This window comes from Phocoena phocoena, chromosome 5, assembly GCF_963924675.1.
Source record: "Phocoena phocoena chromosome 5, mPhoPho1.1, whole genome shotgun sequence".
NCBI classification, from domain to species: domain Eukaryota; kingdom Metazoa; phylum Chordata; class Mammalia; order Artiodactyla; family Phocoenidae; genus Phocoena; species Phocoena phocoena.
The window spans coordinates 13883283-13910939 of NC_089223.1; the positions used below are offsets into that span (position 1 = coordinate 13883283).

Genomic DNA, 27657 nt, shown 5'->3' on the forward strand with positions numbered 1-27657 from the left:
AAAACATTTTCCTCACTTCTGAAGTGGGCTTGCACTGGTGAGTTGTTCCTCCAGAAAAGCATCCTAGAGCAGAGACCAGCTGTGAGCTGTGCTTACGGTTTGGGAGAAGCATGAGGAGAAACAGTTTCTGTATTCAGCACTCACTCCCCAGTGCTTCATAACCACATCTCCTTTGTAACAAAGAAAGAATATTTCCTTAATCCTTGAATACGAAAAAGGTTTCTGCATTTTTCAAAGATTAAAAACAGTTGGTTCCAAACATAATCAGAATGCTGCTTTTATTGATATTAAGATAACCTCAATAGCAGTGTAAAGGTTCCTTTCTCTTGCGTCAAATCGTATTCTTTTTGATAGCTTAGAAGGAGTATGTAGCTAGAACTAAGCATGATAGTCATCTGAGCCTGGGAGAGAAACCTCAGTGCCTCTAATCAGATTGTCTACGAAACAAATAAGTAAACATTTATGTCCGTTCAGTGGGGACATGTTCGTGTTTCTTGATTTTCCCTAAATTTAAGTGATGCTGGGCTTATCTCTTAGGTAAAAATGTAAGTTTAGGTAAGTTCTTATACATGGATAACTTCAAATCAGAATACATTGTGGAGAGGTGATGATTTCAAAGTAAACTAGATTTCTAGGGAGGTGTTGGTTCCTGTGAAGAATGGGAAGAGATTAAAATAGTATCCAAATTTCTTCTCTATTATGTGTTTGGTTGCTTTGGAAGAATGACTAGCTTACTTTCTAATCCCCAACCTGATTTACTCACTATGAACATTTAAAAATTATTCCAGAGATACTTAAAAAGACCCATTTAGTTACTATAGTCTTTCAATGAAACAAGAATTTACTTATGAATAGAGTTTTCCTTGTATCTTACCAAAATCCACCTTGCTTAGGGAATATTAAATTGTTCTTAAAGAGACTACCTACTCACTTCCAAATAACTCATTTTGATTTTTAAATTTCTGGTAGCTCAGAAGTGAATTTAATTTTTCATTTTGTCTTTCAACAGAAGAGTGGGAACCTGGAAATAATGTAGTTGATGCTTACTTTTAGGACTATTTCAAAGCCTAAAATTTTCTTCTAATCTTTTCCCTGCAAAGGAATCCTAAAATACTACTTGTTGGCTAATATAAGTTTTGTATGCTAAGATGTTTGGTTTTATAGTTTATGTATGTCTGTATATATTATATAAATATATATGTATATATAAATATTATGTTCAGTTTGGAGTCTGACACAACTCCATTACGTGGATTAGAGCGTAAAATATTATAGAGGATAAAGTACTAAATGAAACGTAATATTTATTTATAAAAGGTGTAGACTGTTACATCACAGGCGGCAGTGCTATGAACATTGTGTGTGAGGAGCCCGGCCTTTGACCCCCTGGAAAGCACAGCTCAGGAGTCACTAGCGACCATTCTTTTTATCCTCAAAACAAAGCTTCTCAGAAAACACGCTAAGATTTTATTTACAGGGAATTCTCTGACACATTTCAATTGCTGTGTAGTCAGGTAGAGCAAGTCCTGAGTCATGACCGACTTTCACGTTTCTGCAGTCATGCCTGTTCATTAGAACTTAGTGTTTTATGTTGTTGGTCTGTTCTGGTTCTTCTTTGTAGGTGAAAGGCACTGAAAGAAGTACAGTTTTTTAAAACTTGAATAATTCTGTAGTTATATCTCCTTAGAAAACTTAGCCACATAGCCGTGGAAATGAAAGAAGGCGTCAAGTGACCCAGGTTAGCAGTTATCATTCCTTTTGTAAAACAAACCAGAAAAACAATGCCATATTTTTTGGAGAAAAGTTAGAATATATACGGGATTTTGTTGTCTGTCTGTTTCAAAAGAAGACTCATTTGTGTTCTTTTGGGGAACCAGTGCCTTATTGAATTTGTATATACTGTAATTATTCAGGACTAGGGAACAAACAATTGTATTGTATTTGTTACAAATTGTATATGGCTTTGTTTTAACATTCCCCCGGAATAAAATGGTTTCATTCTCCCCTTGGAAAGAACACGTCTGTTATCTTATAGTTGTGCGTTTTTTCCTCTTTAAAAATTTCACATTGTAGCAGGCGGGAAAGGCAGCCATGGAGAGCGTTGCAGGTAAGTGTGTATATCTGGTGGCAGGAGAGCAAGACGAACGGTCTGATGTCTCCTGTTTTCTCTGTAATTAGGAGGCACGGTCATCTGTTGAGAGTGGGAGGAAAGGTAGAAAAGCTGGTGACAAGGTCTAAAATTGCATCGTAGGATATCACAGCCGGATGGCTACAGGCAACGCCGAGGGCCCTGTTAAGATGGATGATGCTAACTGTGGCTTAGTGGCCAAGGTGTGGCCCCTGGACCACCGTACAGCCCGCACGGGAACCCGGGCTCCCTCATTCTCTCCACTTTGTGACGGTAGGCATGTTGTGCCCTCTCGAAGACTCAGTTTCTTCCCCTTGAAGGTGGGAATAATATTAATCTCTACTTCATGGAGTGGTTCTGAAGATGAAATGAAATAATCCATGCACCAAGCATGAGGTAAGCATTCAACTAACGCTCAATTACTATTAGCTATTATTACAAATTCCTTGTGCTACTCTTCTCTGTAATTTTATGATTTTGTTTTTCTATCAGCAGCCCAATGTAGGCATGGAGACTGCGGCTACTGGATTCATTCAGGGTTACCTGGCATATGCATCAATGAGTCATGGAAAATCAGAATTATCATCATCAAGGTGATGGCTGATGTGGTCCAGAGGAAGGAGGGGGATTAAAGAAGAGGCGGCTGATAGGCCCAAAGAAACAAGGTCAGAGGACAGGGAACCATGCTGGGGTCGAGATGGTGCGATAGCGGTCACTGAGAAAGGGTCTGTGTTCAGAATCAAGATTTCAAAGAGGGAGTAGCAAGATCAAGGACAGGCTGAAGGTGTGATCACAGGGGTGGGCAGATTTATTAGTGGATAAGATTATTGGTGATGAAAGAGGAACCCAAAAGCCAGGCCACTGGATCTGTCTCTGGGGACTTTGAAGCCTCCCAGGATGGTGGCAGTCTAATGACATGAAGATTGTGAGGCAGGGTTCTCCGGGCTGCAGGGGAATGAGGGGCAGTCAGTGAGGGGCAGAGAGTGGAGACAGAGGCTGGTGGGGCCTGATGGCCTGACGTACAAAGGAGTGGGGTTCCGTGCAGGGGCAGCAGCCTGGAAGGAGCACAGCCGTAGGAGAAAGACTCCATCCTTCTTCCCAGCTGTGAGGTACGTGGGGTGCGGAACAACTCAGTTGTTGCTGTTGTTTCTGAGTCAGTGGCCCCTGGAGAAGAGAAAACCCTCTGCAGAGGGAGAGGGAACTTGCTAGGTTGTTTGTCCATGGACTGGGAATCCTGGTGGGCAGAGAACAAAGTTTGGTTTTGAGGGCATCCACTGGAGACGATTAGGAGAGAGGAAATCCAGAGTTGTTTGGGCGCAGAGACTACAGGCGGGCTTGCATCTCAGTTACCAGGGACTCTGAAGTTTTTGTGTGATTGGCTGTGTTTAGCCAGCTGCATTTATGCCAAGAGAATTCATCCCAGCATTGGGATTCAGATCGATTTAACTCCCATCTCATGGTTTTCACCATCTCAGTTCTGTGGAAGAACATAGTCTGAGCCCCAGTCTTCTCCCGAGTAAATTGGGACAAAATTCCCACCTCCCAGAGCTCTTAGGAGGAGCAAGCGAGGTGAACGTGTGAAGAATGTGATGGCCCCGCACCAGCTCCACAGCAGGTGCTCATAAATGCTGCTTTCCCTCGCTGACGTTAGTTTTACAGGATGTAAAGATGGCAACGTTTAAAACAAGCCAGAGTTTGCAGTGGTGGGAGTGGGGTGACACCTCTCCTGCCCTCTCTGCACCCCACTTCTCTATGCTGTGGGCTTTCCCGGGACTCAAAGGCAGAGAGATAGTAAATCCCAGCTGAGGCGAACAGCATCTTCTCCTGCTCTGCTCACTTTTAAGTTGCAAGCTTGGTTGTTCCTTCTTGTCACAGCAGCAAAGTACAGGTGACCCTGCTCTCAGAAGGACTTCTCTTCCTGCAGAGTAATTCCCCCCGCCGGTGGTGGTTGTAACCGGCTACAGGGAGCTCTGGGGCTGATGGGGGTTCTTTGCCCCGGCCACCCTCCTGAACCCTCCAGTGGCTGTACCCCCGAGAGGAGCCCGGGCAGCCTCCCACCCGCGACGTGACTCGGAAAATGTGCGCGTGCTTTCTTGAGTGCGGTCTTCCCGACGGGAATGCCGGCCACCAGTGCTCCAAAGCAAGGTTCGAGGGATGGTGGTGGCTGAGTCTCTGCTGCCATGTGCTTTCTGTGCGCGGTACCATTTTGTTCTCTACCGAGTTTCCATTCTTTTAATGGAGTTAAATTCTCAGCCATAGGACCCACTTCTCCCTTCTGTTTTAAACTGGTTCCAGTGTACACATCGCCACCTCTTGCTCAGCCCTGACCCACAGCTGGTTTTGCGACCCCAGTCTTGGATCAGTCTTAAGTCAGGGGGGCTGTGCCTCAGGGCTGCTCCCAAGCTCTTTGGCTCAAGCCTGAGGGATGGGATGGGACGGGAGCCTCCCATCAAAGGCGCTTCTCGGCTCAGCTCCTTCATTAGGAGAGGGCTGCCTCAGAGCTCTCCTCGCACAGCCGAGTTGCTCCCGTGTTCATCACCCTGAGGCAGTGGCTGGCTGTGCTCCGGCAGGTTGAGCAGCTCTGCCGGGCATTCGCTGTAGCTCTGGGCATCCTCCCCTTTCATTTCCTACCTACTAGTGCAGCTGTTGGCAGACTTGATTTACTTATCTTTTTAAATTTTGTTGAAGTACAGTTGATTTACAATGGTGTGTTAATTTCTGCTGTACAGCAAAGTGACTCAGTTATACATATATTTTTTCATATTCTTTTCCATTATGGTTTATCACAGGGTATACATTTTTTAACATCTTTATTGGAATATAATTGCTTTACATTGCTCTGTTAGTTCCTGCTTTATAACACAGTGAATCAGCTATATGTACACATATATCCCCATATCCCCTCCCTCTTGCGTCTGCCCCCCCACCCTCCCTATCCCACCCCTCCAGGCGGTCACAAAGCACTGAGCTGATCTCCCTGCGCTATACGGCTGCTTTCCACTAGCTATCTATTTCACGTTTGGTAATGTATATATGTCCATGCCACTCTTACTTCGTCCCAGCTTACCCTTCCCCCTCCCTGTGTCCTCAAGTTCATTCTCTACGTCTGCATATTTATTCCTGTCCTGCCCCTAGGTTCATCAGAACCTTTTTTTTTTTTGATTCCATATATATGTGTTAGCATGCGGTATTTGTTTTTCTCTTTCTGATTTACGTCACTCTGTATGACAGACTCTAGGTCCATCCACCCCACTACAAATAACTCAGTTTCGTTTCTTTTTATGGCTGAGTAATATTCCATTGTATATATGTGCCACATCTTCTTTATCCATTCATCTGTCGATGGACACTTAGGTTGCTTCCATGTCCTGGCTATTGTAAATAGAGCTGCAATGAACACTGTGGTACATGACTCTTTTTGAATTATGGTTTTCTCAGGGTATATGCCCAGTAGTGGGATTTCTGGGTCATATGGTAGTTCTATTTTTAGTTTTTTAAGGAACCTCCATACTGTTCTCCATAGTGGCTATATCAATTTACATTCCCACCAACAGTGCAAGAGGGTTCCCTTTTCTCCACACCCTCTCCAGGATTTATGGTTTGTAGACTTTTTGCTGATGGCCATTCTGACTGGTGTGAGGTGATACCTCATTGTAGTTTTCATTTGCATTTCTCTAATGATTACTGATTTGAGCATCCTTTCCTGTGTTTGTTGGCAATCTGTATATCTGCTTTGGAGAAATGTCTATTTTGGTCTTCTGCCCATACTTGGATTGGGTTGTTTGTTTTTTTGATATTGAGCTGCATGAGCTGCTTGTAAATTTTGGAGATTAATCTTTTGTCAGTTGCTTCATCTGCAAATATTTTCTCCCATTCTGAGGGTTGTCTTTTCATCTCGTTTATGGTTTCCTTTGCTGTGCAAAAGTTTTTAAGTTTCATTAGGTCCCATTTGTTTATTTTTGTTTTAATTTCCATTTCTCTAGGAGGTGGGTCATAAAGGATCTTGCTGTGATTTATGTCATACAGTGTTCTACCTATGTTTTCCTCTAAGAGTTTTATAGTGTCTGGCCTTACATTTAGGTCTTTAACCCATTTTGCGTTTATTTTTGTGTATGGTGTTAGGCAGTGTTCTAATTTCATTCTTTTACATGTAGCTGTCCACTTTTCCCAGCACCACTTATTGAAGAGGCTGTCTTTTCTCCATTGTATATTCTTGCCTCCTTTATCAAAGATACGGTGACCATATGTGCGTGGGTTTATCTCTGGGCTTTCTATCCTGTTCTGTTGATCTATATTTCTGTTTTTGTGCCGGTACCATACTGTCATGATTACTGTAGCTTTGTAGTATAGTCTGAAGTCAGGGAGCCTGATTCCTCCAGCTCCGTTTTTTTTCCCTCAAGACTGCTTTGGCTATTCGGGGTCTTCTGTGTTTCCATACAAATTGTGAAATTTTTTGTTCTACTTCTGTGAAAAATGCCAGTGGTAGTTTGGCAGGGATTGCATTGAATCTGTAGATTGCTTTGGGTAGTATAGTCATTCTCACAATGTTGATTCTTCTAATCCAAGAACATGGTATATCTCGCCATCTGTTTGTATCATCTTTACTTTCTTTCATGAGTGTCCTATAGTTTTCTGCATACAGGTCTTTTGTCTCCTTAGGTAGGTTTATTCCTAGGTATTTTATTCTTTTTGTTGCAGTGGTAAATGGGAGTGATTCCTTAATCTCTTTCAGGTTTTTCATCATTAGTGTATAGGAATGCTAGAGATTTCTGTGCATTAATTTTGTATCCTGCTACTTTACTAAATTCATTGATTAGCTCTAGTAGCTTTCTGGTAGCATCTTTAGGATTCTCTATGTATAGTATCATGTCACCTGTAAACAGTGACAGTTTTACTTCTTCTTTTCCAATTTGGATTCCTTTTATTTGTTTGCCTTCTCTGATTGCTGTGGCTAAAACTTCCAAAACTATGTTGAATAATAGTGGTGAGAGTGGGCAACCTTGTCTTTTTCCTGATCTTAGTGGAAATGGTTTCAGTTTTTTACCATTGAGAATGATGTTGGCTGTTTGTCATATATGGCCTTCATGAGGTTGAGGTAAGTTCCCTCTATCCCTACTTTCTGGAGGGTTTTTATCATAAATGGGTGTTGAATTTTGTCGATAGCTTTCTCTGCATCATGGGTGGGGTTGTGTTCCTGTCTTGCTAGTTGTTTGGCATGGGGTGTCTAGCACTGTAGTGTGCTGGTTGTTGAGTGGAGCTGGTTCTTAGTGTTGAGAAGGAGATCTCTTGTCCATTGATATTATGAGGGTTCGGGAGGTCTCCAGTGGACCAACATCCTGAACTCAGCTCTCCCACCCCAGAGGCTCGTGCCTGACACCTGGCCAGTACACCAAGACCCTGTCAGCCACATGGCTCAGAAGAAAAGGGAGAAAGAAATAAAATAAAATAAAGTTGTTCAAATAAAAAATAAATTATTAAAAAAGTAATTAAAAAAAAAAGACAGCAACCAAACCAATAAACAAATCCACCAATGATAACAAGCACTAAAAACTATGCTAATAAAAAACAGATAGAAGCCTAGGACAAATAGTAAAAGCAAACCTATAGAGACAAAATCACTCAAAGAAGCATACAGATACACGCTCACAAAAAGAGAAAAAGGAAAAATATATATATATTTTAAAAGAGCAACCAAATCAATAAACAAATCTACCAATGATGATAAACTCTAAATACTAAACGAAGATAAACACAAAGCCAGAGACAAATTAGGTGCAGACAGCAAACCCCAAGTCTACAGGTGCTCCCACAGTCTGCCACCTCAATTTGGGATGATTCGTTGTCTATTCATGTATTCCACAGATGCGGGCTACATCAAGTTGATTGTGGAGATTTAATCCGCTGCTTCTGAGGCTGCTGGGAGAGATTTCCCTTTCTCTTCTTTGTTCGCAGAGTTCCTGGGGTTCAGCTTTGGATTTGGTCCCGCCTCTGCATGTGTCTGTTCTTTGCTCAGACAGGACGGGGTTAAAGTAACAGCTGATTCGGGGGCTCTGGCTCACTCAGGCGTGGGGGGGGGTGGGCAGGGAGGGGTACAGATGCTGGGCGAGCCTGCAGCGGCAGAGGCCAGTGTGATGTTGCACCAGCCTGAGGCGCGCCGTGCGTTCTCCTGGAGGAGTTGACCCTGGATCCCGGGACCCTGGCAGTGGCGGGCAGCACAGGCTCCCCGGAAGGGGCGTGTGGACAGTGACCTGTGCTTGCACACAGGCTTCTTGGTGGCGGCAGCAGCAGCCTTAGCGTCTCATGCTTGTCTGTGGTGTCTGTAATGATAGCCGCGGCTCATGCCCGTCTCTGGAGCTCGTTTAGGTGCTGCTCTGAATCCCCTCTCCTCGCGCACCCCGAAACAATGGTCTCTTGCCTCTTCGGCAGCTCAAGACTTTTCCCCGGACTCCCTCCCGGCTAGCTGTGGTGCACTAGCCCCTTCAGGCTGTGTTCACGCAGCCAACCCCAGTCCTCTCCTTGGGATCTGACCTCCGAAAAAAGCCGGAGCCTCAGCTCCCAGCCCCGCCCGCCCTGGCAGGTGAGCAGACAAGCCTCTCGGGCTGGTGAGTGCTGGTCAGCCCTGTTCCTCTGGGCGGGAATCTCTCCGCTTTGCCCTCTGCACCCCTGTTGCTGTTTTCTCCTCCTCGGCTCCGAAGCTTCCCCTCCGCCACCTGCTGTCTCCGCCCGTGAAGGGGCTTCGTAGTGTGTGGAAACCTTTCCTCCTTCACAGCTCCCTCCCACTGGTGCAGGTCCCATCCCTATTTTGTCTTTTTTCTTTTGCCCTACCCAGGTATGTGGGGAGTTTCTTGCCTTTTGGGAGGTCTGAGGTCTTCTGCCAGCATTCAGTAGGTGTTTTATAGGAGTTTTCCACGTGTAGATGTATTTCTGATGTATTTGTTGGGAGGAAGGTGATCTCCACATCTTCTTCCTCTGCCATTCTTAAGGTCCTCCCCTATCACAGGATGTTGAATGCAGTTCCCTGTGCTATACAATAGGACCTTGCTGTGTATCCGTCCTGTATAGTATACCAGTCTGCATCTGCTAATCCCAAACTCCCAGGCCACCCCTCCGCCTCCCCCTCTCCCCCTTGGCAACCACAAGTCCATTCTCTCTGTGCAGACTTCATTTAAAATCGAGTCTCTGAGAGTCTGGCCTCCCACTTGCTTTCTTCCCAACTCCCCAGCACCTCTGACAGCAGTCCCCAGACCCGGTCCCCCCATAACTGCTAACCTGGGGGCTTAAAACACTCCCAACACCCAGACCACACCCCAGACCCACGAAGTCAGGTTCTCTGAGGGTGAGATCCAGGCAGTTGTGTTTGGTAAAGCTCCTCCCGTGACTCAAGTGTGTGGAGATGCTTGAGAAGCACCGTTCTAGAACCTCATCCTGGCCCGAGGGACGTTGGGATCACTGTCTGTGCAGAATCCAAGAGCTTTTCTGTCCTATTAAGGGAACACCACGTGACTCTTCACACAGAGGGCTTTCCTGTGAAGAAACAAGGGAGGTGGGACTCTGTTGCTTATAAATATAATTTATTACCTGTTTAAAAATTCTTTTACATTTTGTACATGTTGGCTGACAGGATAAATGCAGGCAAATTTACAAACCGAGGGACTGCAGGAAAATGGGGAGAGACAGCCAGGGAGAGAGGAGAGACACAGCCAGAGCCGGCATCCCTCACTTCCAGCACACGGGGAACATGGACAGGACCCCAGAGAGAAGCCTCCGCAGGGGTTTTCTAGAAAAGGAATTGCATAGCAGATACAGCAAGAGGGAACTCCACAACAGCAAAAGAAGTGTTCCGTATCCGAAAAGCCAAAGTTGTGTCGTGTTTAAAAAAAGAAAGACAACAAAGCACAAAACCTTAACGTGACATTTCTGCAGTTGAACTGTTCCCCAGGGAGTAGCAGGTGGATGACACGGCACTTCAGCGCAGACTGCTGGGGAGTTTTCTCTGACCAACATTGGCTGTCTTCTTTAGAAAGAGCGAAGAGGAAGGTCACCAACTTGCGACAGGTCAACATTAAACTCAGTGAACACATACAACACCTTGACACACAACACACACACACACACACAGGGATGCTAGTCCTGCAACTGGGCTAAACGCACCCCATTGGGAGGGTGAGGGCCTCATTACCAACGGGAGGCCTGGGAAAGAGCAAAGGGGAGAATGCACATCGCACATTCGGCTTGTTCCGATTGCTGTCCAGCATTTTCCACTGGCTGTGGATTTCTTGCTCTTTTGTGCTGCTCTGAACAGCTTTAGCATGCAGGACGTAGTTCAGGTCATGATTCTTGGATGTTGCCTCACGGAAGTGCTGATATTCAGAGGTCAAGGGCTCATCGATTCTTAGGTTGCCTACGATTCACATTCTGAACTCAATACTGAGGGTTTTTCCCCCCTGGGTAGGTGCCATCAGGTTCAGCAGCAGCTGTGATAGCGCCAAGTCCAGTAGACTTCTGGAATTTAAGGTTGGCACGAAGGATTTGAGCATGTTTGTTAAACTAAAGACCCTGAAGTGCTACGGCCTCAGCAACTTAGAATTTTGCTAACACACAATCTGAAATGGCATGTTTAGAGGCTGGCATACGGTAGCAAATGCTTTGCCTGGTGGGCAGCCGACCTTACCTCAGGGCACCTTCCTTGTTTCCTACTCCACAGCTGGTAGGCCAAGACTCATCCTGACACTCTGTAGGGATACCGGAAGATCTCTGGACCGTTCTCTGCAATACGCGAAAGTCTAAGTATACAGTGGGCTGGGAAGTAGCCTCTTATACCTGCTTGGTTTTGTGTGCTAGCGCATTTGTGGAGTTCCTGTCTGTCCTGGCAACGCTGCCCTCGACCATGCTAAAATAGGGCTGGGAGTGTAGGTTATGTTTTGTTTCATGAGCGCATAAATATCCTACCTGTAGATCATCAGTACAGGGAGGTGACAGGGCCACTGAAAACGCTGGGCGCCATGAACTCTTCTGAAGACAGATTTCTAGAGCAGGATTTCCCAAAATGGGAGCAATCACAAGGTTTATAAGACTACAGGATCAGGAAGTTAATTGTTAGCCTGTATCAGAAACCCACCCAGTGACATAAAAGGCCATCTCCCTACTTTTCAAAAACAGGAGGTTTCAGGCATGAATTCTGGAGATATTTATGACTCCATTTGGCTTACTTGACCTGTATGAACACAGCCTTAAATGAACAATGCTTACAATGTATGTATTCCCCTCATGCCTATTCCATGGGGGGAAAAAAAATCATTTGAGAGGCAAAGGAACTATTTCAAAGTCATCATTACAGCCAGAGATTATACAAATAGCTTTCTTAGGGTAATGAAACAGCACTTCAGTGCACAGAGGCAAAGTTCTAAGGATTTCAGTCAACTTAGCTCAGTAAGGTTAAAAAAAAAAAAAAGCGAAAAAGCAAAGTGTAATAGTTGGTGCTATGAGGCACTCGAAAGGTAAAACAATGATTACCTTGAGATAATCAATAATAAAAATACTTTCCTTATTGGATCCATAAAATCTAATGCTCATTGACCACTATCATCTTTACAGATAACTGGCTTTGAGCAATGGCGTTCTGACTCACAAGAGGTCGCCTGTTCTCAGAGAAGATGGATAAAACCCAATTTCACTTTGGCTGTTTCCACAGTCATCCTCGCTTTCATCGGCCGTGGACCTGGACTGAGGACTGAGGCCTCTGTGCGAGACTGACACCTTGACCAGAGCAACTGCTCAGCAAGAGCCAACGCTCCCATTCGACCTGCAGACTGAGAATTCGACAACTAAACTTCTTCTACCTACTTTACACTCTCTTGCAGGTCAGTACTTTTATTTGCTTGACCTCATGGGGGCAGACCTTGTAGTGGCAAAGGCTGTGAATTCTGAGGAGCCAGTGATCATCTACTGCTTCCTTCCTCAAACATTAATGATAGAGACAGCGGAGTAAGTGGACCAGGAACACAGCTGCTGTGTCCCCGACAGAGACACACTTACGGACACATAAGCAAGAGCCTTGTCTGCTCTTCTCCAGAAGAAGTTAAAAACAACAACAACAAAAAAAAACGAGTATACTATTGGAATGTTTAAGATATCCTTCTTACAGGAGAAATACCTCTAAAAAATTATTACTGTGTAGTTTCTCGAGTGTCCTGAACTCAGTCTCCATGAGTTCTTCCTAAACAATGGTTCTACTATTTGAAAGTTGGGAGATTAAAATCTACAAAATAATAGTATATGTAAAAATGACTAACGGTTATGCAACCTAACGGACATCTCACCCCAAATATTGCCCTGCCTTGGAAGAGCTTACATTGCTCCTGTGATAATGTGGGGATTTTTCTGGGTAGCTGAGGTGAGTATCCACACTGGTGTTCATGCTGTTTATGAAAAGGCTACTGGCTGTGAGCACCTCGGTGTTACATGTTTGGCATCACCTTGTGCCCAGTTATCAACTCTGAATCTAACTTCTGTTCCTTCCAGATCACTTAAAGGAAATTTCAATGAGTTTGGTGAGAGGAAAGTGAAAACAGGAGGAAACCTCTGTCTTTAGATCCCCAAATTCAGGAGGCTAATTTCTTCTCCTTGGTTATCAAGCAAGTTTCCACTTCATTAGACGCACTATTTTCGTTTGCATATATAAAACTTATTTCTAAGTGGATGCTTCTTACACCCTCAAAAATAAATACTAGAGAACTAAAAGATTTAAAACATATAAAGCCCAATGAAAAATATAAATATTAAAAATGACAACTCTTCAAAAACTGTTTTGTACACATTTTTATGTACTGCTGTTATTCGTATAACCAAAACCCAACTTGAGACGTGTTGTGTATGAACGAGTTAGTAACAAATGTACTAGGCTCATGAGGACATGTAATTTTTGGTATGGCTAATTTAAGTGAAAAACAATGTGAGAATAAGAAAACTAGAAGTGAAAATTTCCCCACGTCTGTTTGTCATAAAGGTCCTGCAGACGCTATAGGTATCCATTCCCCTGGTCAAACAACTTTTCCCAAGTTTTCCCATTAGACGCAGGGTAGATTGTGTTATCCACCACTAGATGGCACCATGCACAAGTGATCGATTTGTTTTCCTTCAGGATGAAGTAAACTGGTCTTTGCTCACCACCTACACAGAAGCCCTAGGAATGACAGGCAGGACGTGTCACAGGATGGCCGAGAAGGCGGCGCCCTACGTGCTGAACTGCTGAGTCTGGATCTTGCGAGTTTGAGAGCAGTCTAACAGCGATTACTTCACTCCCCCCAAGGAAGGAAATCAGAATTCGCAGGGAAAATCATTTGATATAAATGTTAAATGCTGTGCTGTACATATGGAAGTCACCATTCACCTGATGACAGATGAATACCTCACTTATAGGGAATCAACCGCTCTGCCCATTTCCGGTGCTGAGATTTAGAACCGAAAACCACGAAGCATCCGAAGTGAACCCCAAAGGCCCCCCCTCAATGGGGGAGCCTCAAGAATACAGTTCCTGCTGTGTTCTATAGTTCTGCATTGATGACTTTTTTTTAGTCAGCTGTGGAATTGATTTATCTGAATACTACATATTTACTCCTTTCTATTTCTCCTTAGGTATCAGATTTCTAATTCTTGACTTCCACAGATGACAGCCCCCCAAACCAGTAATGGTGAGTAACCTTGAGTTATTTTAAGATGCAGCAATGGACAACAGCTCTCTTTCCTCCTCCTCCTTTTTAAAAATTAGGTATTAAATTTTTTTTAATGTAGAATTTTACTATCTTTTGGTCAAAGATGCATTGGTGCATTCATTATCCACTGAACTTGTTAGTGCAATCTTTCCCTTTCACAATAAGTGTAACATATTCTTATATATGGTACAGGGGGTGGTCTGAGAGAGATTATGGAATATGCATCTAAAACAAAAGATAAGAAATAAAAAGGCAGGAAAGAAAAGGCTCCCCATAAGGTATCAGCAGTTTCTCGATGATGAGGATGGAGGAACCTGGGAATATCAAAAAGTTACCAAAATAGGAGAGGAAATATGTGTGGAAAGAAGGGGAAAAGGGTATATAAAATTATTTCTAATTCAAATCCAGTCAGCAACTTGGATACCTCCAGCCCCAAAGTTTTGGATACCTCCAGCCCCAAAGTTAACCACAGCCATGTTTTGAAAGTTCTGATTCATACGCACGGGAGCTTGTTGTTCAATCTTGGTTTGGCTCCTGGGCTGTTTGTTGACTCTTTATTCCCCACCTGCTGAATGGAGTCCCTGTGTTAAAACAAAGAGCCTGTGATGGTCCTCAGGAAACATCACAGTTTACACAAAGTAGTCTGTTGACTGTTCTTCAGTTAAAAATTTTTTTAATTAAAAAAATTTTGACCAAGACAATAATAGAACATAATTTGCAACTAGTCAGGAAGGCAACTGGTCCCAAGAGAGGAAAGAAAGTGATAAAAAGGGATGCCATCTCTGGGTGAACAGCGTGATGAAATGACACAAAGACAAGACTTGAAAGCGTGACAAATATGTTACAGGTTAGAATAATAATTATCTTCCAAGTGGGAACTATTTGAAAGGCATAATGTAGCCTGGGCGAAAGGCTAGATGAATCTTTAAATGATCCAGGTCAGCGTCCATTGTGGTCTTCATACGGATGACAGAGACAGGGAGCATCACAGTGGAAGTCGAGGGTTTTAGAACCTTGAGCTGACCTAATCCCATCCCTTCGGTTTACAGGTGAGGAAGCTGAGGTCCAGTGAGGGTAAATGACTCTCCCAAGGTAGCACAGCTAGACAATGACAAACCCAGAAGGAGAACCGGTTTCCAGCTCAGAGGCTGTTCCTTCGACCACACTGACAGAGGACCCACGAGAGGCGTGTGGGGCTGTGTGACCACAATGCTGAGTAAAGCCTGAATCAGAACACTTGAACGCTTCTCGTGACGAGACTCAGGGGACAAAGCCCCTGCCTGAGCAAGCTCAGAGACCAGACTGACAAAGCCAGTAAGCATTTACCTCCTTTCCAGGCAGAATGATGGGAGAAAGATAAAAGGTCAAGGAAGCAATGCCTGTTTAATTAAACTGGTGACCACGCCCACCTTGTTATGAGAAGGTGCCCGGGTCAGGTCAATACCTAAATACTAACAGTACTGCTAACAAAAACAAGTTAAAAGAAAATCCTTTTGCTAGAATACTTGTAAATACTCATCAATAATAACAATGATGATGATAATAATACCTTTCTTTTAAAAAAAAACCACTTCAAGTTGCATATTACAAACACACATGTTGTGGAAAAAAATGCTCGTTTGTGTGGCTGAACATGAATCCCTGTCTTCCCTGCCACGCTATAGCTTTATTCCCCAAGGGCATGAGGTGGGTGCCCTCAAGGAATAAGGAAGTCTTAGCTCTCTCTCCTTTATACTTGGATTCTCCACTTCCCTGATACAAACAGGAACACTGGTTCTACAAGTTCTAGAAACAACACTGATGGGAGGATTACCTCTGAGACACTTGATGCATATGATTTGTAGGAAAAGCCTGTGATTTCTCTGCAAATTACTAATCTGAAAGAGACACAGCAAACCGTCCACAGCTTCAACTTCAAATGATTTAAACAAAAATAGAACGAGCCATGGACAGTGTCTGCATCCCTGTCCAATTTGATGTAAACAACGTTTGTAGAAACTGCGTTTGTTAAGAAAGTTTATCCATATATCTGGATAGCAATAAAAAGCGTTTCCTAGGAAACTGTAAGATCCTGTACCACACAGCATACAGCCCAACTAAGAGGAGAATTAGGTTGATTTCTAAATTCAAGATACACATTTGTACAATTGTTCTTAACTCCTGTGACGATGTCCGAGTAGAGTGGGCACGTATATCGGTAGTTGTGTCTGTTTTCCTTCTCTCTCCCGCTGCAATCTTGCCTGTGGAGCTCACTGGTCTAGACTGGGTTTCCTCCTCAGCTCTGAGCCCCTGGACGTCCACAGACTCCCCGTGACTCTCCTTCACTCTCAGCCCCAGCCTGGGTCAATACTGCCCTTCTGCTGCTAACGACACTACTGTTTCATGTCTTCCCATCTCCTCCAAGACAGCTGCCAGCACGCTCAGGTTTCCATCTGGGAAGTTCTGTGCTTCCCAGAGATCCAGGATGACGCCAGTTGGACTTGATTTGGTGGCAAAGTAATTCAAGTACCTGTAATTGGTAATGGGAAAATGTGCTGAATGGCGTGATGTACGGATCTGTTTTCCTTTCAGTTTTTACTAACCCTTTTCGTTACTGTGTTTCTGTAAGTATAACTGGACCCACTTGGGACAGTGTGGCTTGCAGTGAGCCGTTCTCAACAACTAGCCCATACGTAATTAGGTCAGCCCCAGACAGGAGACGTGACGCCTTAACTTGAACCTCAACTCTGAGTAAGCTAATTTAAGAGACAAGATGTCTGTGGGGCACATCCTAAACAGGAAACCAAGAGACTTATGTTTTCTTTCCAGCCCAGGCTCTGATCATCTTTGACAGGTTATGCCATGCCTTTTGCTTGGTAGTGACGGCAACGTTCTACAAAGAAGAGGCTCCAGAGGTCTCTTCGTAACTTCCTAGCAGCGCTGTGTTTAGCATGTTCATTACCCATCCAGCATTAGGTCCTGCTCAACAGGAGGCGAGGAACAAATTAGTGCATGGATATATCATTTAGGGGGATTTCGCCCGTCAGCTTTGCGAAGTGGATCACAAAACCTGATATTTACAAGTGTCAGGTAAGCCCAGGATGTCTCTCAACAAGGTGTTTGCAAGACCATGGTGCAAGATACAAGGTAGGAGCTTCATACATGTTGTCATAATGAAAAGTAAGTAAACGTAGAGATGGAGGAAAAAAATGAACGTTGCCCTAAGTCAGCTGTATCAGTCCTGGAGCCCGATGTCTAACAGGAACTAGTTCTGAAGCCTGGCCATACCCACCTGTCCAGGTTTAGCTTATGGGCCAGCATCCTCCAGTCATGACCTCTCGTCTGTGGGGCATCCAGGCTGCTACAGAGCTTCTGCCGGATAGGGGGAGGGATGCTGAAAGCACCGGGTCCCGTCATGGTGGTGACGGTGCTCGCTGGATCCAGCAGAGGCAAATTGATACCAGTAGGTTCCTGTAGTTCAGGCACGGGACAACACAGCATTATTTCTGAAGACAAAAGCAATCCTTATTGAGCCAGTCAACATAATGCCTTGCTTTGAATGGTAAGAAGAGAATGAATGTTATTATATTCTCCTTAGTGAGAATGGCTTCTTTCTGGCTGACGGTTGTGATTCTCTGTGACCTGCCTGAGAGGAAGAGGTACATTCTGAGCTGATTCTTGCACAGCCTTGGATTTATGGGTCTTCTGTAAGGACTGGGCTAGCTGGAAAGCTCGGGTGTAATTCAATTACAGCTTTTCTAATGGGATCCTCCAGGATGAGCAAGGGAATATCAATACTGCTAAAGGTTTAGATTTCAGGGTGGGGGGGAGAGAAATGTTCAAAAGGGCAGCTCTTTGAGAATGAACTGATCTAGATCTGAGATTCTAGAGACTGTCTGACCCTGAGGGGAAGCCCTGGGCAAACGCTTGAGTATATTCTCCCTCTCACCTCTGTAGAAGATGGCTCGGGGCCTGCTTTTGTTGAATGAAATGGAACACAGCTCTCCTCCAGATGACATCAAATTAAGACTAATTATTTAAAAGAAAATGGCGAACACAGTACCTGGCTTTAGGGCAAGCTGCTAACAGAATCCTCCAATTGCTGTACACCCTTATTTGTTTTTAAATCTAATTTTAGTAGAGAAAACCACAGATTGGCTCTTGAGATAGTTTCAGCTCATAAAACAGCACGATTGCAAAACCTGAAATTCATCTGCAGGAGAAACTCTAATCATTTTCTGATCACTTCTGCTGGTTGGAAAAGCAAATGTTGCCTGGGGACTATTAAAGCAATAAAAGAAGATCCACTTAATCTACTTTAAATGTCACCTCTCTCTCAGAGCAGGTAACTCCGTGGTGAACATAATTAGTTGCTGGAGGATTAAACAGCCACACGCAGGACCAGCCATCAGGAAGCCTCGGGGTCTGGTGGAGGGCTCCGCTCAGACGTCAGTGCCCCCGCCCTCCAGAGCCTCCCAGACCCTGCTGTTCCTACACCTGGGGGCCACTGTCTGTGTTCCAGGATCAGCAGCCCAGGCCCACTGCGAGGCTTGTGCGATCACAAGGCACAGGGTCCGTCCGGGGGCTCTGGAGGGCACGTTAGAGCAAAACACATTTTTTTGCCATAGACCATCAAGTGGTGTTGGCTGTGATCACAACATCTGGCCTCAGAGCCCAAAGCCTGGCAAACTGAGCCTCGGAGGATTCCAGTGGCTCCTTTATGTTAACAACTCCAGCACATAGCAGGACTGAAAAGACTGGTATGAGATACGTTGGAGTCCCTGAATCCCAAAGAGCTTTCCCTGCACTGTTCCAAGGGACCACGAGGACAGAGGGCTCCTGACCTCAAGGGCACAGGGCTTAAACAAAGGGCACCAGAAGAGAGGACTCTTGTTTTTCAACAGATTTACGTTGGGAACGTCTGCACCCAAGTGGCCAGCACTTCTCTCAGGTATAAAATTGGGAGCGGGGGCGGGCAGAGGCGTGGAGAAATCACACCTCATTCCACAGCTTAGCGCTACGGCCCACTTGCAAGTCCTGCTTGCTTCTTGTCTGGACCATAATAATGGGGCCTAGAAGGAAACCCATCCCTGGCCTGCAGTGGAGGCTGAGTCTGCACAGGGTGGGGGGCTGGGGGGGTCTGCTTGGTGTAGCGCTGCCTCGTGGCCTCCCCAGCTCCCTGCTGCTTCCCTGCGGTCTATCCCTTATGCCAGACTCATCTTCCTAAAGCCCAGCACTGACGTTTCTCCTGCCTTCTCTTGGTAAGTGTTAAATGGCTCTCCTACCACATGGATTCCCAACTCCTTATCAGGCCATGAGGTTATCTGCAGGGCCGGCCTGAAGCCTGGGATGCCTGTAACCTGCAGAGCCAGGCCTGCCGTGGACGAGGGGCCCCTGTGTTCCCTCCACCTGGCAGCCTGGCTCCTGCCTTTCTCCAGTTGCACCGGCATGACCGGACCATTCACTGTTCCTAGCGCCTTTCTTAAGGATGTACCTTCGAGAGCTCTTCTGCCCTTTCCCTTAACCTCTGTCAGGCAAACACCGCAAAACGTGGGCTGCAAAGCATGTTCCCTGAGCAAAGCCGCCCAAAGCCCTCCGCCTGGAGCCCTCCAACAGCACTTCCCACAGCCCCTGTCCTCCTCCTACGTCTGCTCTATGCACGCTGGTTGTACTTACGGACGACTTCCTCTGATTTCCCAAAGTTCTTGGAGATGAGAGTATTTTTGTCATCCTCAGAACTTCTATGACCCTCAGGGCAGTGCCCTGAACGTGGAAGCTACTCCATTCCTATTTGTTGAAGGGAAGAAGGTATGTTTTCTGGTAGAGCGAGGATGAAGCCAGTTCCTAACAGAAGCCCATCTCGCAGAATAGTGCTGCCACATTCCAACTAAATGTGGCTAAAGGTAAGGCTCTCCTCGCTGTTCAGTCCTGAAGGTAAGGCAGGCACGACTCTCGGGAAGCTCTGCTCACACATACACGTTGTCCCCCTTCTCTTGGTGAATAAAGAACTGTCAGCACTTTACGTGGGCCTTCAAACCCTGAGTCTCCAGCCTTGGCTACTGTGGCTGTTTATTTCCTTGTGCATGAAACAAGCCCTTGTCTCTCTTATCAGATGGCTGACAGCAGCCTTGGAGGTAAAAGAAAAATACATATATACCTTTACATTCAAATTTCATCTAGTGATTTCTGTTGCTGTTAGCTCTTTTACTTCCAGGTTTGCTCTCACAGAACACTTATTATAATAATTGTTTATGATATTGGTACCATCTGTCTTTGATGTTACGCTTCCCTTGGTTAAGCATGGTTTTTTCACCGTTAACCAAACAGCTGCTATGGCACACATTTTCAGCACTCCACGGGAGAAACGACTTTCCTTTCCTGTATTCTGACTCTTCCTGAAGTCACTTAGAAAAACTAGATTTTCCCAAGGGTCCTTTTTGAACAGGTTATAGAAAACAGAGGAGGTGAATAGATAGGATGGCTATAGCAGAGTGAGGCTTTGTGTGCACGGAAGTGCTGTGTGTCAACAGTTAACAGGGTTATAACGTCTTTGTCTATACTGTAGTTAAAACTAAAAGTCCTAACGAGACTGAAGCTTCTTTCTCTTCTCTACTTTTTTTTCCCTCTTGCTGGTGATGGGCAGCTTCTCCTTTATTACCTCCCCTGTCCCTCTAAGGAAAAACCTTTTATCATCATTTATCCTCATACTTTTAACTCGTCTAGGCATTTTCATTCTTAAACTTCATTTCGGTGAGACTAAAGGCTTTATCTCTAGGTAAGGAATCTCTGGCCAAGGCCCCTAGAGAGGAACAATCGTCCAGCTCTTGACATCACCCCGGTCTATGTCAAGCACAGCCTGGTCTCCCTGGGGGGCAGCAGGCCCTGTGCCTGACTGCAGAGGCCAAGGGCCGAGGAGCTTTAGAAAGGAGCGCTGGTGACGCCTTGTGCAGTGGGTGGCAGGGGGAGGGCAGCAGCACTTTCCTGGCAAGTCAGCTCATTTTCAGGAGATGGGACGTTGGAACTGCAACCCCGGGCCACCTGCCATGTGACCCTAGGGAGGAGCCCTGTCCAGAAGACAGGCACCACCAGTGGAGCCTTTTCTCTGGTTGGTTGTGGCTTGTCAGCCACAGGGAACCCCTCCTCGAGCTTTTGATGAGAATCCAGGTCTCGGGGCTCTCCAGAGCCAATTGTTCACCAGCACACAGCCTGGCTCCCGACATCAGTACCAGCCCAACTCTCCCCGCTCTGCGGGCCACATGCACCGCATTCAAATGCTAACAGCAACGGTGGGACTCGGTGACCCAGAAGGAAAAGCAGCAGAGTGGCCCCTAATCCCCAAAGTCACCTGACTCGGGTCATTTCTGCCTCCCGCTAAGTGTGCTTGTCTGTCACAGGCCTCTGAGGAGACTAAAGGGTCGGCCTGAGCTGACTGCCACCAGGTTACAAAAGAAATCATCTTTCCCCTGTGTTGGCACAGGAAAGAAAGTCCTTAAACGGATCACACTATGACGTGACACTGTCTCTTCGGTGAGGGGCTGGCTGGCCTGGCGGGGGGGTGGGGGGGTGGTCAGCCCTGACCAGCGCGCTTTCATTCGCGGCCACAGCTCATCTGCCTTTTCATCACATCGCTCATGCTGAACAGAAAGCAAGCATCAAAGGAGCAGACCTCCTCGCCACCACCCCCCCCCCCCCACCAAAATTCCACAGCCTTTGTTGTGGCTGGAGCTGGGTGGGTATTGAGCTTTGCAGACCTGCTGGGCCTGGAAAGTGAAAACACCCTCCCGAGCCAGCAGGGGTGGTGCTGCGGGCCAGGGAGATGGGCCCGCGCACAGAAAGGCCCGGCGGTTGCCATGGCGCCCTGACACCAAGATCATGCCTTATGAATGTCACCGAGGCCTGTGACTAAAGTTGTTTATGAATCAAAAGTCTCATGAAACGGAGGGAGGAAACGATGACCGCAGCTCGCCAGGCTGTGGGAAAGGAGGAGGTGGCAGCATCAAGGCTGACGTGCTTCCCCCCTCGGTTTGCTAAGGAAGACTGTCTTTAAATACGACATGTGGAGTGAGACACGCCGAACAGGGTGACGTTTCATTCGTCACTGTGCATGAGACAGCGAGGAAGAAGGAGTCTTTTAAATCACATACCGTCCGGCTGTACTTCTAAAATATGACAATTCTGTGCTGTCGCTCAAAAAGCAACGCCAAGCTCAGCTCCACAGGCCCCGGGCGGACGGTGCTGCCCCCTTCCTCTCACCCTGTCCTTTTCCTTTTGTCCCTCCAGCCTGAAGCGTTTCCATGGTTCTAACTCCAAGCCCTGGGGTCCCAGGTAACCAATAAGGTCATGAGCACCCCCTCTTTCCACCCAGAGAAGTCTGAAATAGCTGTGATGGTTTTATACGTCTCTATCTCAGAAATGACAGAGTCCCACCTCAAGGAAGTGACGGTCACAGCGAGGAAAGGCAGTGTGATGGGCGCCAGGGGGGAAATGCCTAGATTTTACTTCTATTTCTGGACTGTCTCTCCTACCTCGGGGAGAAGGGCATCTCTTCTATTTGGAGGATGATGTGTAAGAGAGCAACGAGACCAAGAGACTTCTCCTTTCGACGTGGAGATAAAAGGAAAGGAGGCCAAAGGAGGGGGCAGGGAGTGCACGGTCGGGCAAAGCAGGTGAGTTCCGAGGAAAGAACCAGAACAGGAGGAGAGGCGGAGGATACAAGGAATGGGACAGCAGGGATGCTTGGGGAAAGTTACTCTATGTGTGCGATACTTAAATTGAACCTTATACTTGAAGTCCAGATCTGTGTAAAAAGTTCACGTCACAAAACCTAAAAGTCCTGTTTTTTAAAAGGGATCCTCTATTACACTTTCATATAATTTTAGCTCCCTGTGTTCATTAAAAATACTATTCTATGAACCAGCAGGCCCTCCAGAGCGCTTTTCAGGACTTCCCACACTGAGATACTTTATACCCCACTGGCCCTCCCGGAGGTCGGTCTCTCCTCTGGTCTGAGACCAACGAGCGCCTCTTACCTCGGACACGGTACAGTTTAGCTGGAAGATCTGCCCTTCTCCCTCCACCTGCCGCACACAGAGTTTGCAGACCAGCTCCACTGTGTTCAGGCTAAATCTTTCCAGAGTGAACGTGCAGTGGAGGTTTCTCTGAGACCCACTCCAGATGTGGTAGAAAGGAATTTCCTGAAGCATAGAAAAGGGTGAGAGCCACAAATGAGGGACTAACGCTCAAGGAAGCTATCAGCGCGCCGTGGAGTACTCGTCTCAGTACTGCACGTGTTAATTACCTGATTTAATCCTCACGCTGGGTCCATGCACAAGCACATCCCAACCTCTTCAGGTGAAAAAAAACTGAGGCCCAGAGATGTTAAAGAACTCACCCAAAGTCCCACAGCTAGAAAGTGGCAGAGTTGAGGTCTGAACCCAGGGAATCAGCCCCAGAATCCTTATACCTAACCAGCCTGCCGCTTCTCTGTCACGTACAAAAAAACCCCCCCAAAACAAAGAAAACACCATAAATGATCTTTTTTTTAAGGTTTAGACAATTGCCCAAATAAAACCTACACACTCCAGTCATTGCCCATTAAAAGGAACCCCTGCCACGGTACCCTGGAGAAAAGCAAAGTCTAAAGGATGACGCACTGACCCAGTTCCCTTTTGTGCCTACGCCCTCCCTCTGCACAGGATGGGCAAGTCAAAACTCACTACAGGTTGGAAACCGGAGGCTTGATTAGCTGCCACAGAAAAGTTCTTGGCCTAAAAGGCACCAAGCCTCTAACAGACACAATTGTCTATGAGTCTAGATCACCTCACAGAGCCCAAGAATCTTTTTATCAATAAAGGGAGAAGAAGGATTGATACAAAAGGGTAGACCATGTTGGTTAAGAACACAGGCTCTGGAGCCAAATCCAGTACAAATAGGATGCCTTCCCCTTGCTTACTTGGTGGTTTGGGGCAAGTTACTTAACCTTTCCTCAGTTTCTTCATCTGTGAAAGACTGTACCTAAGCGACAGAGTACCTGAATGGAGGGGGTTAAATGAGATTAATCAAAGTACACGAGAGTCTGGCAGATGGTGAGAACTCAGCCAGCCTTAAACTAACATCAGATTATCTTTATAAAAACAACTTTCCATTATGGTTGCACAAAAAGAACTGTTCATAAAAGGGGAAGATCTGTGGACTTCTATGGCAGTTGCAAAATCAGAGAAAGAAGAAAGCCAAGGAGGAGATTTCATGAGGAAGTTAAAGCCGATCTGTCAAGCAAGTGCTGAGCGTGTACCCCCATCAGAGCTCGAGACTGTAAGCAAACCAGTGGGTTTGTTTCCCACAATTTCTGTGTAAGTACCAGACATCTGAGAGTAAGAATGCAGCTGAAACTCTTCCCTTCATCCCTTCTAGTATGTTCATGACTTACTACATCAGGAAATCACAACCAGTGCAGCTACAGTGCAGGGTGTGGGATTGGATTTGCACGTGTGTAGACAAGGATTCACTGCTGATCCTAAGGGTGTCGATGACTCCTAGGATGGGTCTGAGGCTTGGGATCCCATCACACAGTCTCCTGAGAGCGTGGGCTGGCTGATGGAGGATGAGGTGAACACCTCTGGAGAGTCTTGTTTTTCCCACACACAGCTACATACAGTGGGACTTGGGACCAGTATGTTTATGCTGTTATTTAATAAAATCCTGACCAGGTTTTATTTTCACTTGCTATCCCAGCTTCCAAGCTGAGGTTCCGTCTACGTTTTCGACGTAAAGGCACTCTCCTAGCCAGGCTGAAGCCTCCTTTGTGTCATGTGGGATAACAGTGTTCCCTTTCTCCTATGAATGCATCTGAGGCTGGTTTGTACCAATTCAATGTTAACATTACTCAGAATGCACAGACAGGATGGACTTGGAAATCTTATTTACTAAAACACTGATAGTAAAGTTATCTGAAAGAGAATTCAGAAAAAAGCATCTCCTCCAGTATGTCTAGAGTATTTTTCAAAAAATCCTAAACACCCCCCAACTGTTTTGGACAAATGAGTGCTGAGATAGGATTACTTTCAAGGAAGGGAGTATCTTCTGTCTAAATCATTCTAGTCCTCTTGCAGATGTCTCCACGCCTTTAGTTCAGCTTGGGAACCTTACCTGATATTTGGCCAGCAATTTGCTCTTCCAGAGGGAATGGGCGACATCATGAATGGACAGGCGCAGGTTGTGGGTGCTGCCTTTAAAGTGAAGAGCCTTAGGTTCTTCGAGGAGCTGTCCTCCCATCTGTCTCTCGAGCTGCAAGACTTCCTGCGACGACATGTCCCAAACCAAAAGCAAATATGAATGACTGGCATCACTTCCATAGTATGCTTCCTCACTCTGCCCCCAGCCCCAAAACCTAACTGTGCAGCGTGTGACCTCCATCCTGCAGCCCCGAGACCCTCCAACTGAGGCCCCCGCCAGTCTGCACGTGACTGGGCCCTACTGGCCATGGACTGGGTCAGCAAGCCACACGACACTGTTGTGCGGTACATTCAGTACAGTCTACACTTCCTGATGAACAAGTGGGGTATTTAATCAAATACGGGGCAATGACAATCAGAACCCAACATGGGGAGAATCCCCCCAAAAAGAAAAAATTGGTAGAAACGTAGATAAACAGATATGTAAGTAGATTTTCAATGAACTTTTAGGGAAAGTGGCAAACAACTAGAAAACAAACCAGATCTTAGATTGGAAATACCAGCTAACAAATAAAAATCTGGAATGTGTTTTGGGCACTTTTTCTATTTTTTTTGTTTCTTTACCTACAGAAATAAAATTTGTGCTTAAAATGATCCACTGCACAATTCCCAATTATCAAAAAATAAAAATATGCTCATTAAATATTCTAACAGAGGAAAGTACACTGATACAGATTAGGAGGAATTTTCAGCACCAACTATTGATCTAAATAGTCACTCAGATTAAATTTTTTAAAAAACCACCTCATTTTTCAAGAACCATGGCTGATTAAATTTGCTATGTAACTTTACTTATGCTATAAAGATATAACATGAAGATAAATTCTGTATCCACTTCCACTCCTCAAGCTAGCTAATGGGAGTTAATGAAGCATTTCCAGCTACAGCTGCAATTATCCAAACATCAGCAAACCAAAAGTTATCAATGAACAAACATCCCGAGTCCCCTCTGCTGTCTGAACCGTCCTGGTGCAGTTTGTTCCTCTCGTGCTGTAAAAGTTTTAGTGATAAGAATACGCAGGCATCTGTGACCTTTTTTCCCAAAGGGCTTCAGGAAAATAACGGATTTTATAACAATATATAAACAAAATACGATTTTCTTCTTTGGTGAGATTTCAGTCGGAAGCATGGGGTTCAGTAACACAGGTGATCACTCAGGCCATTCCACAGGCGTGTATAGGGAACCTACTCCCGCAGAGATAGATGGTCCCAGTGCAGAACTGTGGTCCAGTAAGTGCAGAGCTTACCAACATCACTGATTAGATGGAAACAGCTCATTTCAAACTGCTCCGTTACTGGTTCTTAGCACCCTCCATCTTTGAGTCGGGCCACCATTCTGCACAATGCAAGCTGCCGAAAGGTCCTATAAGGTGTAGGGAATATGAGGGTGATGTGGAATGTGGTCTCAGGCAGGGACTCCTCTAGTTAGTGTGTAATGGAAGAGATGAGGCAATAGCACATTGACAGAGATGGGAGTGGTCCAGCTACTTGAGAGCACTGACGTGGAGAATATTCAACCTTGCTGGCTGATAAGCGGCTGTTACCTGTGACGAGAGACAGCACTCAGCCACCCCGACACAGACGCTGTGTCACTGTGCCCTGGCTCTGCTGTGCCCGCAGCTCAGCAGGCTCCAAGGGTCCCCATAGGCCTCGAGACGTACCCAGCACAGAACCGTACACGCTCCTCACGAAACACCCTCCCACAACACTTCACACTCCAGTCCTCGAGGAGAATCTGGCCATGCGGGAATGAAGACGGATAAGAAAAGCGAGGGTTAATTGCAGTTTCTTCCGCTTCAGCAGGAAGGCGTAATGAGCTTATGTTGATCATGTTCAGGGTCTAGTTAGCATAATAGAGAAAGCTGTTGTTCCCGGTGAACCCGGCACCTGACAAATTCTAAAGCTAAGATGATGTTTGTTTATAAGCCATTAGAAGAAAAGAAACATAATTAGAAATCTTTGAGATTACAGTCATGCCAATCAATCAGTTCTAGCTTCTCTCCAGTACACCCTAATTACCTCATCAAGACATCTAAAGAGCAATCGATAGTAATTATCTGATTACTATAGATCTTCATTATGTCCAAATTATCTCCCTGGGATGTCTAAAAGAAGACGCATTGTATTCCGGGAGGTAACTGTACCCAACAATGTATAATCCACACCCCATTCCTACAATCAACACAGATCGCCAGGGGAGATGGAGGACATGATCAGTTTTCTTGGCAGGGATGACCACTGAAAAAAACCCAAACTGCCTACTGGCCATGACCTTGAGGTCAACAAATCTAATACAGTACCACGTTGTGAGTGCAAAGTCTGCGTAGGAGGCAGCCCAAGAATAAGGCTCAGTCCTTGGCTTCTTCGGCATTGACCCCGAAAGTCATGGTAGAGAGTTCTCCCAGTGAGGAGAGAGACTGGGCTGGCTCAAGCCTTTTTTTGAGAGAAGGTACCAAGTAAAGTGCCATTTTAAAGAACATGGTGCTGGAGAACACACTCTCTCCATATTCTTAATTTCTCCATCTCTCCGCTAACCCGGAGTGACACAAAGCTGCTGCACACAGCTGGGAGGAACCTGACTTCTCCGTCCTGTTCAGTTGGACAGGAA

The 27657-nt window shown here is 45.7% G+C and overlaps 1 protein-coding gene across 1 annotated transcript in view; it reads right to left on the bottom strand.

Annotated features, from left to right (window-relative positions):
* Positions 1 to 14495: 14495 nt before the first annotated feature.
* Positions 14496 to 27657, bottom strand: part of UNC5C (unc-5 netrin receptor C) — a 394162-nt gene continuing 381000 nt past the window's right edge. Inside the window, exons 13-16 of the mRNA XM_065877433.1 lie at positions 24964 to 25113; positions 22848 to 23012; positions 17111 to 17289; positions 14496 to 16348 (exon numbers count right to left, since the gene is read on the bottom strand). Coding sequence (XP_065733505.1) covers positions 16183 to 16348; positions 17111 to 17289; positions 22848 to 23012; positions 24964 to 25113 — 660 coding nt within the window. The 3' untranslated portion in view covers positions 14496 to 16182. The remainder of the gene's footprint in view (positions 16349 to 17110; positions 17290 to 22847; positions 23013 to 24963; positions 25114 to 27657) is intronic.